The sequence below is a fragment of the Hemitrygon akajei genome, chromosome 16 (assembly GCF_048418815.1).
Source record: "Hemitrygon akajei chromosome 16, sHemAka1.3, whole genome shotgun sequence".
Classification (NCBI taxonomy): Eukaryota; Metazoa; Chordata; class Chondrichthyes; order Myliobatiformes; family Dasyatidae; genus Hemitrygon; species Hemitrygon akajei.
The window spans coordinates 87,800,039-87,812,196 of NC_133139.1; the positions used below are offsets into that span (position 1 = coordinate 87,800,039).

The following is a 12,158-nucleotide window of genomic DNA, read 5'->3' on the forward strand; positions in this document are numbered from 1 at the left end:
GTAAAAAAGGGAGAAAAATTCTCAACCCGTGAACAGCTGATTTCAGAATCCGTGTATGGGGGAATCTTCCATGTACAAGTCAAGAGAGGACATTTCCAAATTTACTATATTTAGAGATTGATTTTCAGATAAATATCTTTGCGGAACACTTAAGTACATTTCAACACGTAGTAGAATTTCCAGTGTGTTCTGACCCCCAATCAGCTGCCTAGGACATCGCATCCTCCAAGTCTAGAAAAGCACCCTGAGACTTGGAGGAAGCCGTGGAGAAGGAAGACTCTCCGGGCCTGGAATGGAGCCCGATTGATTTTGTTGATCTAGTTGGAAACAAAGTGATTCAACCAGGACGTTGACATCTTGTACTTACTTACTGCCCATTGCACCGCTGGTATTCACGGCTCAGGGAAGCCCCTCCATCCCTGTCTGTATAAAGTGATTCTTCACTGCTGTTTCTGTAACAATTGTTTATTTGAAGAGCCAGGTTGTCAGCCCTGAGCAGAACCTCCGAACCTGGAGGACTGGTGGACCACTCCACCATTGGCCCCTGACTGAAAGGCATCTTGAGAAGTCCTTGGAAATATGATTAAGTACTGTTGCTCACGGCAGTAAGGGAACCTAGATTCCCTCCCAGTAATACTGAAGGAAGCCAAACGTCTAAATAAGCACCCTTGGGTTTGGGAGAAATACTTCACACTGAAAGTCTACTCTTCCTTCTCCTCTCAGGAACTCCTTTGGTGAGAAGGGGGAAGTCATCGGTACAAAGGTCACCTGATCCTGTATCTCCTCCCAGACTGACTGGCTGTTGATCAGAGGCTGAGAGCATAGAGCCCTGCCAATACCTCAGAGTCAACACAAAAGACCCACAGCCCACTAAATAGAAAATGACTGACAGCTCGCTCCCAACCAACACAAAGACCAAGACTCGTCAGAACTTTGCCACATTTAGGGCAAGTCCACCACTCCACAGTGCACAAAGATCTGAGTTTATTACGCAGAAGCAGGCCATTCAGCCCAGCAAGTACAAGCTAATTCTTACATTCCACAGAAGCCCCCTCTCATCCCTCTTATCACACCCTATCTATCCTCTTTCTCAGTAGACCCAATTTCCCCTGAAACGCCATCAAAGCAGCTCATCACTGTCATTCCTGTTAGAAGCTGTACCGTATCAGATCGATTGAGAGAATGTGGCGAGCGCGCACATGCAGCAGCTCAACTGCGCGGTGAGTCGACTGGGCAGCCTCCTACGTGCGAAAAGGCTCAACTTGCACAGGCTTTCACGTATGCATGTCCTTCCGTCCGGGTTGTGGCTCCCACACTGTGCGTTGCCCAGCGTGCACCTTATTGACAGGACTCGGTAAAAACGTTTCATCATATTACATTGTTCTCGTCCCTGCCCCACGTTTATGAACCAGAAGTGAGCCCCACATTCTCAGTGCTCTCAGATTTAAGCACGACCATCCCAATTATCGCTCTTCCAAACAAGAGGAGGTATCTTCTCTACACCTGCCTGTCAAACACTAGCAGCATCTTGAAGCTCTCATCCTTGTTCTTTCTCTGCATAACCAATACACTTCTGATCCCATGAGCTCTATCCAAATAGTGCTCCAGCCCACACCCTCCGTATTTTCACTGAGAGGAAACACGTACGAGGCCATCCTGGAAGAAACACCAGCCTCAAACACAGGTAAAATACAAAGGCAACACGAGCGAGACTCACCCAGTCAGGACTACAACAAAATCCATGATGTTCCAGCCATTCCGTAAGTAGGAGCCTTTGTGGAAAGCAAATCCGAGGGCAATTATTTTGATTCCTGCCTCAAAGCAAAAGATTCCAATGAAATATGGCTCAGTGTCATCCTGAAACGAAACACAAACACAGTCGTTGTACAGTTAATACAGACAGAGGGAGTGGAGCTGAGCCAAAGGCAGCAATGTTAACAGTGGCTGTAACTCACTGGCCTCAAATTATCACAGAAGGTTGAGGGTTCAAATCCTAGTCAGGGATATGGCACAAAGCTACAGGATGACCGTCCTCTGTAGTGATACCACAGCTCCTCATAGTCAGAGGGACAGTACTGAGGGAGTGTCTCACTGTCGGAGGGACAGTACTGAGGGAGTGTCACACTGTCGGAGGGACAGTACTGAGGGAGTGTCACTGTCAGAGGGACAGTACTGAGGGAGTGTCACACTGTCGGAGGGACAGTACTGAGGGAGTGTCACACTGTCAGAGGGACAGTACTGAGGGAGTGTCTCACTGTCAGAGGGACAGTACTGAGGGAGTGTCTCACTGTCAGAGGGACAGTACTGAGGGAGTGTCACACTGTCAGAGGGACAGTACTGAGGGAGTGTCTCACTGTCGGAGGGACAGTACTGAGGGAGTGTCACACTGTCAGAGGGACAGTACTGAGGGAGTGTCTCACTGTCGGAGGGATAGTACTGAGGGAATGTCACACTGTCGGAGGGACAGTACTGAGGGAGTATCACACTGTCAGAGGGACAGTACTGAGGGAGTGTCTCACTGTCAGAGGGACAGTACTGAGGGAGCGTCCCACTTTCGGAGGGACAGTACTGAGGGAGCATCCCACTTTCGGAGGGACAGTACTGAGGGAGTGTCTCACTCTCAGAGGGACAGTACTGAGGGAGAGTCACACTGTCGGAGGGGCGGTACTGAGGGAGTGTCTCACTGTCAGAGGGACAGTACTGAGGGAGAGTCACACTTTCGGAGGGACAGTACTGAGGGAGTGTCTCACTGTCAGAGGGACAGTACTGAGGGAGAGTCACACTGTCGGAGGGACGGTACTGAGGGAGTGTCACACTATCAGAGGGACAGGCTTTAAATATATCCAGTGACTAGGCATGCACAGCCATCTGCGGCAATTAATTCTACAGAATCTACAGATTCACCACCTTAAATTAATTTCTCCTCATCTCCGTACTAACTGGATGCTCTTCTATTTTCCCCTCTGGTCCTAGGCTCTCCACTAATGGAACACTCTATCCAGGCCTTTCAATATTCAGTTGGAAAACAGGCAAATAATGTTCAAGATAGTTACTGAAAACATATTAAACTCCTATGAATATTAACATCAATAAACTGTTCCTCGTGCAGGTTGACTCTCCAGGTTCCTGCACCTCCTGCTTGGTGGCATCACTGAGAAGGCGACACAGCCAAGACAGTGGGAATTAACTGTTGTCCTTCGTTGCTGGTGTGTCTGAATCCTCCATCTCCCCCAAAATCACCTTCACTGATTGCAACAGTTTAAGAAGTTGGCTTCCCACCCTCTTCTCAGGGCGAATTGGTAGTGGGCAAAAAGCACCAGTATCATTAATAAAACCCAAATCCAAGCCAGAAATAAAGGGACCTTCATTCATCTGCAAATTATTTGTCAAAACTTGCCCTCATCTCCTTACTGTAACTCTTTGTGTCTTGCTTTGTACTGATGTGACAAAACAACAAAGCTCACGACATATGTTAGTGAGGGGTGGCACGGTAGTGTAGTGGTTAGCACATTGCTTTACAGTACCAGTGACCCGGGTTCAATTCCCGTTGCTGCCTGTAAGGAGCTTGTATGTTCTCCCTGTGACTGCCTGGGCTTCATCCACGTGCTCCAGTTTCCTCCCACAGTCCAAAAAGGACATACCGGTTGGGAAGTTTATCTCAACAAATAAACAGCTAATGATTCTGATTCTGTGTGTAGAAACAGTGAAGTGCGGTGAGAACAGGAATAGGTCTGTGTTTCAGCTCAGCTGAGCTGAGGTGACAACTGGTGGTGAAGATGCCGTCTGAATTACACATCAGTCTCAACTATAAAACCAACTGTCTGGGAACTGTCTGGGAACAGTTTTTGATAGATGCCAGACAGCAGGATTGGGAAATGATCGGAATAAATGGATTGGGAACTGATTTCTCTAACTTCTGGTAATTCCTCCGCCCTCACCTGTCTTTCTTTTTCTATTCCCCATTTTGGCTCCACTCTGACCACCTCTCTTCTCCTAACCTGCCTACCATCCCCCCCACCACCCCCAGTTTCCCTCCTGCTTCCCTCTCTGCCACTTTCCTCTCCTCTAGATTCCTTCTTCTTCAGCCCCTAACATCTATCACCTTGCAGCTTCTCATTTCAAAACGTGTCCTCACCCAGGAATATATACAAAATGCTGGAGAAACTCAGCAGGTCAGGCAGCATCTATGGAAGCGAATAAACAGTCAACATTTCAAGCCAAGACCCTTCATCAGGTCATCCACACCCAAAAACATCTCTCAGTCCCAACTTGTTTGTGCTTTAACTGGAGGCTGGTTTACACTGCCTTCACCTCCAGTATCTAGCCCCCTGTAGTACATTAATGCAAAAGATGTAGAACAGAAAGAGAAAGATAACTACTCACAAGTCGTTCGGACATGGGAGTCTTGTCGTCGTCGGGTAAGTGCTGCTCCAGTGCTAAAACAATGCAGTTGGCGATGATCGTTGCTAAAATCATGTATTCAAATGGAGTGTGAGAGTTAAGGCAAAATATGGTGTACAGAAACGTAACACTGAAACAACAATTTCCATTGATGTAGCACCTTTAACACGGCACAAAGCTTTATTTCAAAGTTCAAAAGTTCCAAGTGATTTTATTATCATAGTATGTACACATCACCACATACGACCCTGTGGTTCATTTTCTTGTGGACATACTCGGCAAATCTACACAGTAATAACCGTAGCAGGATCAATGAAAGATCAACCAGAGTGCAGAAGACAACAAACTGTGCAAATGCAAATATAGATAAATAGCAGTAAATAACGAGAACGTGAGATAATGCGATAAAGAGTCCTTAAATTGAATCATTGGCTGTGGGAACATCTCAATGGATGGGCAAGTGAGTGTAGTTATTCGCTTTGTTCGAGAGCCTGATGGTTGAGGGGTAGTAACTGTTCTCGAACCTGGTGGTGTGAGTCCTGAGGCTCCTGTACCTTTGACCTGATGGCAGCAGCGAGAAAAGATCATGTCCTGGGTAGTGGAGATCTCTGATGATGGATGCTGCTTTCATGCAACAGCGTTTTACGCAGATGTGCTCAATAGTTGGAAGGGCTTCACCTGTGATGTACTGGAGTGAATCCACTACCTTCTGTAGGATTTTCCATTCAAAGACATTGGTGTTTTCCATTCCAGGCCTGATGCAGCCGGTCAACACACTCTCCACTACACATCTATAGAAATTTGTCACACGTGCATTGAAACATACAGTGAAATGCATTATATTGCAAATGTGTATTGGAGTGTTAAACAGAAACACACCAAGGACTCCAAGAAACAACCACCCCAACCTGACAGCATTAATATCCTTTTCTCTAACTTCTGGTAACCTCCCCCCACTGTTTGCCCATACTCTCCACCGCCCCGCCCCCCCAATTACCTGGCCATTACCTTCACCTTCCTATCTCTGGTTCTATATTCTTCACATTATTCCATGGTCTATTCTCCTAGCAAATTCCTTCTTCAGCCATTCGCCTTTTTCACACATTACCTCCCAGATTCTCACATTATTCTTTTCCCCCCTTCACCTGGATTCTCATCACTTGCCTGCTCCTCCCCATTCCCCCACCACCCCCCCCCCTCCATCCTTTTATTCTGGCTTCTGCTCTCTGTCTTTCCAGTCCTGAAACATTGACTGTTCTTTTGCCTCCATAGATGCTGCTTAACCTGCTGAGTTCCCACAGCATTTTATGCGTATCTAGTACAGGTACAGGCCAAGGCCCATCACATAAATGCTGAACATCAACTACCCATAAGGTATAGGAGCAGAATCAGGCCATTTTGCCCATTGAGTCTGCTCCACCATTTTATCAGGGCTGATCCAAAGCTGCTCTCAGCTCCAATCTCCTGCCCTCTCCTCATATCCCTTCATGCCCTGAACAATCAAGAACCTATCAACCTCTGCCTTAAATGTTCATAAAGACTTGGCCTCCACAGCTGCCTGTGGCAAAGAATTCCACAGATTTGCCTCTCTCTGGCTAAAGAAATTCCCCCTCATCTCTGTTCAAAAAGGATGCCCTTCTATTCTGAGGCTATATCCTCTGGTCTTAGACTCTCCCACCATAGGAGAAGTCCTCTCCACAACCACTTTATCAAGGCCTTTCACCATTCAATAGAAATCAATGAGGTCACCCCTCATTCTTCTGAATTCTAGTGAATACAGGCCCAGAGCCATCAAATGCCTTCACACGACAATACATTCAATCCTGGAATCATTTTTGTGAACCTCCTTTGAACCTTCTCCCTTTCTAAGATAAGGGATCCAGAACTGTTCACAATACTCCAAGTGAGGCTTCACTGGTGTTTAAAAAGTCTCAACATTACATCCTTGCTTTTATATTCTAGTCCTCTTGAAATGTATGCTAACATCGCACTTGCTTTCCCCACCACAGATTCAATCTGCAAGTTAACCTTTAGGGAATCCTGCACAAGGACTCCCATGTCCCTTTGCACCTCAGATTTTTGTATTTTCTCTCCATTTCTTCTACCAAAGTGCATAACCATACACTTCCCAACTGTATTCCATCTGCCACTTCTTTGCCCATTCTCCTAATTTGTCTAAGTCCTTCTGTAGCCTCTTTACTTCCCATCCACATATCTTCATATTGCCATCAATTCCATCAGCCAAACCATTGACATACAACGTAAAAAGAATCAGTCCCTACGCAGACCCCCTGTGGAACACCACTAATCACTGGCAGCCAACCAGAAAAGGCTCTTTGCCTCCAGCCAATCAGCCACTGCTTTATCCATGCTAGAATCTTCCCCATAAAACCATGGGCTCATTGCTTGTTAAGCAGCCTCTTGCGTGCTACCTTGTCAAAGGCTTTCTGAAAATCCATGTACACAACATTAACCAATTCTCCTTTGTCTATATTACTCGTTATTTAGTCAAAGACTTCCGACAGATCTGTTAGGGAAAGATTTGCCCTTGAGGAAACCATGCTGACAATAGCCTATTTTGTCATGTGCCCCGAAGTACCCCGAGACTTCATCCTTAACCATCGACTTCAACAGCTTCCCAACCTCTGAAGTGAGACCAACAGGCCTGTAATTTCCTTTCTTCTGACTCTCTCTCCCTTCGTGAAGAGTGGAGTGACATTTGCAATTTTCCAGCCTTCTGGAGGCATTCCAGAATCTAGTGATTCTTGAAAGATCATTACTATTGCCTCCACAATCACTGCAGCCACCTCCTTCAGAACCCTGGGATGTACACCATCTGCTCCAGGTGACTTATCTACCTTCAGACCTTTCCGTTTCCCAAGCACCTTTTCTTTAGCAATGGTAATTCCACACACTTCACGACCCCTGACACCTGGAACTTCCACCATATTGCTGGTGTCTTGCTCGGTGTAAGGTGTACCTAATAAAGTGGCCGCTGAGCGTACACTCATCCAGTTTGTCAGCATTCTGTTTTTGGCAATTCCACTGCTCATGTAGATTCCTCTCAAGCGTTGTGACAGTATCTGCTCCCGCCACCCAACCGCCAGGCAGCGTACGCTAAATTCCAAACTGCCACTAGGTTTGAAAGCTGTTCCTCAGATCCCCTCCAATCCTATGCCCTCATATGGATCAGTGAGCGCAGGGCTGATCAGCAAATGGGATGGTCCTGGTTTGGAATGAGCTCATTTCTGGGATGAGGGAGACCAGCTTCTTCATGGGGGGAAATCCTCCCAACCATTGAAGACATCTTCAAAAAGTCCCTCAGGAAGGTGGTATCCATCACTAAGGGCCCTCACCATTCAGGACATGCCCTCTTCTCATTAGTACCATCACAGAATGTGGGCCTGAAGACCCACGTTCAATGTTGTAAGGCCACTTTCCTCCCCTCCACCATCAGATTCCTGACTGTTCCACAAACACTACCTCACCATTTCTGATTGGTCCATAAACACTACCTCACCATTTCTGATTGGTCCATAGACACAACCTCACAATTTCTGATTGGTCCATAAACACTACCTCACCATTTCTGATTGGTCCATAAACACTACCTCACCATTTCTGATTGGTTCATAAACACTACCTCATCAATTCACCTTTGTACTGTTTATTTTTTTACTGTAAGTTATAGCAATTTTTACGTCTCTCATTGAACCTCTGCCACAAAGCAACAAGGTTCACAGCATATGTCAGTGATAATCAATCTGGTTCTTAGTGTGTAGAGACAGTGAAGTATGTAGACTACAGGGGCAGGTGTGTGTGTTTCAGGTGAGCTGAAATAGAGTGGAGTGGGCCATGTTACTGAGATGACAATCGATGGCTTCATGGGGGGGGGGGGGTGTAGGGATATGCAGTCTGAAGCACACTGAAGTGTTAACTATAAGACCAAGTCTGAGAATGATTTTGGATAGATGCCAGGAAGAAGGATGAAATCACTGGCTTGGGAACAGAATTTTCTACCTTCTGGTAATTTCTCCCCACTCTCCCCCCCCCACCCCCACCATCAGTCTCTCTTTTCCCATTCCCCATTCTGGCTCTCCTCATACCCCTTCTCTTCTCCTCACCTGCCCATCACCTTCTTCTGGTACCCCTCCTCCTTCCCTTTCTCCTATGGTGCACTCTCCTTTCCTGTCACATCCCTTCCTCCCTTTGCCTTTTCTATCACTGTGCAGTTTCCCACCGTTCACCCTCCCCCCACCCACTTTACTTTCCTTCCCCCTCACCAGGTCTTACATATCGTCTTCCAGCTTGTAAGTCTTCCCCTCCCTCCACCTTCTTCACCCTTCCTTTCCGGTCCTGAAGAAAGATCTTGGCCTGAACCATTGACTTTTCATTCCTTCCAGGGATGCTGCCTGACCTGCTGAGTTTCTCTCCTATTTTGTGTGTTCTGCTGTTGCCTGTCCCCTCAATATTTAATCAGGAGAAATCTCTGCTCCTCCAGCCCCGGGCTTCACACTTGTAGTCTGGCAGAGTAGAGGGTGGAGGCACTCGGTGTGGGGGTGCGACACATCTGAACACAATAAACACTAACTTCACGTCCTCACGCACAAAACGCAACTTAGTTCCAGGAGGTCTCCTGTGGGTCTGCACTACTGGACACATCAGCTGCTGAAATTTGACGCACTGACTGCATTTCAAGCAGTGGCCAATACTTCCCAACTGTGGACCAAAAAAACCCAGAAAGGCTAAGATTTTAGATTCAGATGGATGAAATGATGTGAAATCAGGATCAAAGAGTGAAGTTGGAGTTGCCAGTTTGATAAGTGGGTTAAATTACAAGGGATGGCTACACAAACTAGAGCTGTATCTCCTGGAAGTTAGAAGATTAAGAGGTAATATGCTTGCATTTGGAGATGTAAGAGATTGCTGATGCTGGAATCTGCAGCCACACATAAAACGCTGGAGGAACCCAGTAGGTCAGGCAGCATCTGTGGCAGGAAATGGACAGTCAGCATTTCAGGTCAAAGCCCTTCATCTGCTCTTGTTCAGTGGCTCCAACACTTGTTGTGCTGATGAACGTGATTGAATTTTCCAGGGTGTGAGGAGGAACTAACTGAGAGAAACATTTTTTACTGGTTGTAGAGTCAAGACCATTTGAGTCGGGCTTTCTGGTGATAAAGTTTGGGAACGTTTCTACATACAAAGACAAGAGATTCTGCAAATCCATTATACCGTAAGTTATAGAAGCAGGAGGAGGCCATTCAGTCCCTTATGCCTGCTTCCCAGTTTAATAAAGTAATAGTGGCTCAACAATATCTTGTCCAGAAACGACAACAGTTTCTTTCCCTCCATAGCTGCCGCCTGGCTTGCTGAGTTTTTCCAGTGTTCTGTGTATTCCTCTGGATTTCCACCTTCTGCAGAATCTCCTGTGTTTACGGTGGATTTCTTTCCTCGTGCACCAAGCCCAAATCTCATAGGATCAAAAAGTCTATCAATCTCCCCCTTAGAGTTACACCCAGTGGCCACTTTATTAGGTACACCTGTACACCAGCTTGTTGACTATCTAATCAGTCAATCATGTGGCAGCAACTCGGTACATAAAAGCATGCAGACACGGTCAAGAGGTTCAGTTGTTGTTCAGAACAAACATCAGAATGGGAAGAAATGTGATCTAAGTGACTTTCACCATGATCTCCTGGGATTTTCACGCTCAGCTGTCTGGAGTTGACAGCGAATTGTGCAAAGAATAAAAGAGTAACATCCAGCGGGCATCAGTTCTGTGGGCGAAAATGCCTTGCTAATGAGAGAGGTCAGACAGGTTCAAGCTGACAGGAAGGTGACAGTAATTCAAATCACAATGTAGTTCAGCAGTGGTGTGCAGAAGAGCATCTCTGAATGCACAACATGTCGAACCTTGAAGTGGATGGGCTGCAGACTCATTAGGTCAAAGGGCCTATTTTGTGTGATGAATGACTCTAAGTGTGCTGAGGGGATCAGCTGTTAGATACACTCAGTGGGAGGGAGGGGGTTATGTTCAAAACTAACCCCTTCCTTCACCTGAAATGGACGTGATGTCCAGTATAAAGTAGTAAGTGATCCGTTGCACTAACCGGTTATAGAGGTGCATTAAATATTGAGGGGCATAATTGAGGTGAAGGTCACAGTCTTTTTCCTAGGGTACAGCAGCCTGACACAAAAGGACAAAAATTTAATGTGAGACAGGAAGTTTTAAAGAGGGCCTGAGAGGCAATTCTTTTCCCATATAGAGGGTGGTGGGTATTTGGGTCGAGCTGTCACAGGAATTGATAGATACAGGTATCATTACAATGTTTAAAAGACATCTGGACAGATACATAGTTAGGATTGTTTTCAAACAGGGGTTCCCAACCTGGGGTCCACAGACCACTCGGTTAATGGTAGAGGGTCCATAGCATAAAAACGGTTGGGAATCTTTGTTTTAGAGGGAATGGGTCAAACGCAGGCAAATGGGACTAGCAGAGTTAGGTCATTTGCTTGGCAATAATGAGCTAGCCCATAGGACCTGTACCTGTACTGTATAAAATCTATGGATCTACAATTTCCAGAGCTGGCGAGAGAGTTGCGAGTACCTGCTCCAGAAGTAGGACATCTGAAATTCTGCAGATGCCACAAGATAGACCCACATTCCCCTGCCCACCAACACCACAATCTGAACCTTTCCCCCTCACCTGCTGATGAGCCAAAGCCAGTTCCAACGGCCACACCATCCCAAGCACTCGTTGAATGCTTGTGTCCTGACACTCCACGCAGACAGCTGGCTGAGCCTGAAAGTGATTCAATTTCCCAACAAGAGGCCATTTTATGAATAAGGGAGAAATTACCCTCCTCCCCTTCTCATATTTCCAGTCTCCCAAACCTTGCAGGTAACATTAAAATCAGGATCACGAAAACAGATTCTGAATCAGAATCAGGTTTAATACCACCAGCATATGTTGTGAAATTTGTTAACTTTACAGAAGCAGTACAATGAAATACATGATAAATAAAGAGGAAAAACTGAGTCACATTACATTTATAGATATGTCTATTAAATAGTTAAAACAAGTAGTGCAAAATAACAAAAATAAAAAGTAGTGAGGTAGTGTTCATGGGTTCAATGTCCATTTAGAAATCAGATGGCAGAGGGGAAGAAACTGTTCCTGAATCGGTGAGTGTGTGTCTTCAAGCTTCTGTACCTCCTTCCTGATGGTAACAATGAGAAGAGGGCATGTCCTAGGTGATGGAGATCCTTAATGATGGATGCCGCCTTCATAAGGCACCAATCCTTGAAGATGCCTTGGATACCACAGAGACTGGTACCCATGATGGCGCTGACTAATTTTACCAATTTCTGCAACTTATCTCGATCTTGTGGAGCCACACCTACTCCACACCCCCCATACCAGATGATGATACAGCCAGTCAGAATGCTCTCCACGGTTGACAAATCAAATCTCCTATAACTCTGAATGAAATTTAGCCGCTGTCTTGCCTTCTTTATAGCTGCATTAATACGTTGTGTCCAGGTTACATCCTCAGAGTTACTGACGCCCGGGATCTTGAAATTGCTCACTCTCGTCACTTCTGATCCCTCAGTGAGGATTGGTTTGTGTTCCTTCGTCTTACTCTTCCTGAAGTCCACAATCAGCTCTAGGGTCATGCTGATGTTGTTGCTGTGACAACACTCAACTAGCTGGTATATCTCAGTCCTGTACGCCCTTTCATCACCATCGAACACT

At 46.1% G+C, this 12,158-nt stretch overlaps 1 protein-coding gene across 1 annotated transcript in view; it reads right to left on the minus strand.

Moving 5' to 3' along the window:
* Positions 1 to 208: 208 nt before the first annotated feature.
* Positions 209 to 12,158, minus strand: part of LOC140739674 (voltage-dependent P/Q-type calcium channel subunit alpha-1A-like) — a 376,031-nt gene continuing 364,081 nt past the window's right edge. Inside the window, exons 4-6 of the mRNA XM_073068045.1 lie at positions 4,384 to 4,489; positions 1,718 to 1,857; positions 209 to 317 (exon numbers count right to left, since the gene is read on the minus strand). Coding sequence (XP_072924146.1) covers positions 209 to 317; positions 1,718 to 1,857; positions 4,384 to 4,489 — 355 coding nt within the window. The remainder of the gene's footprint in view (positions 318 to 1,717; positions 1,858 to 4,383; positions 4,490 to 12,158) is intronic.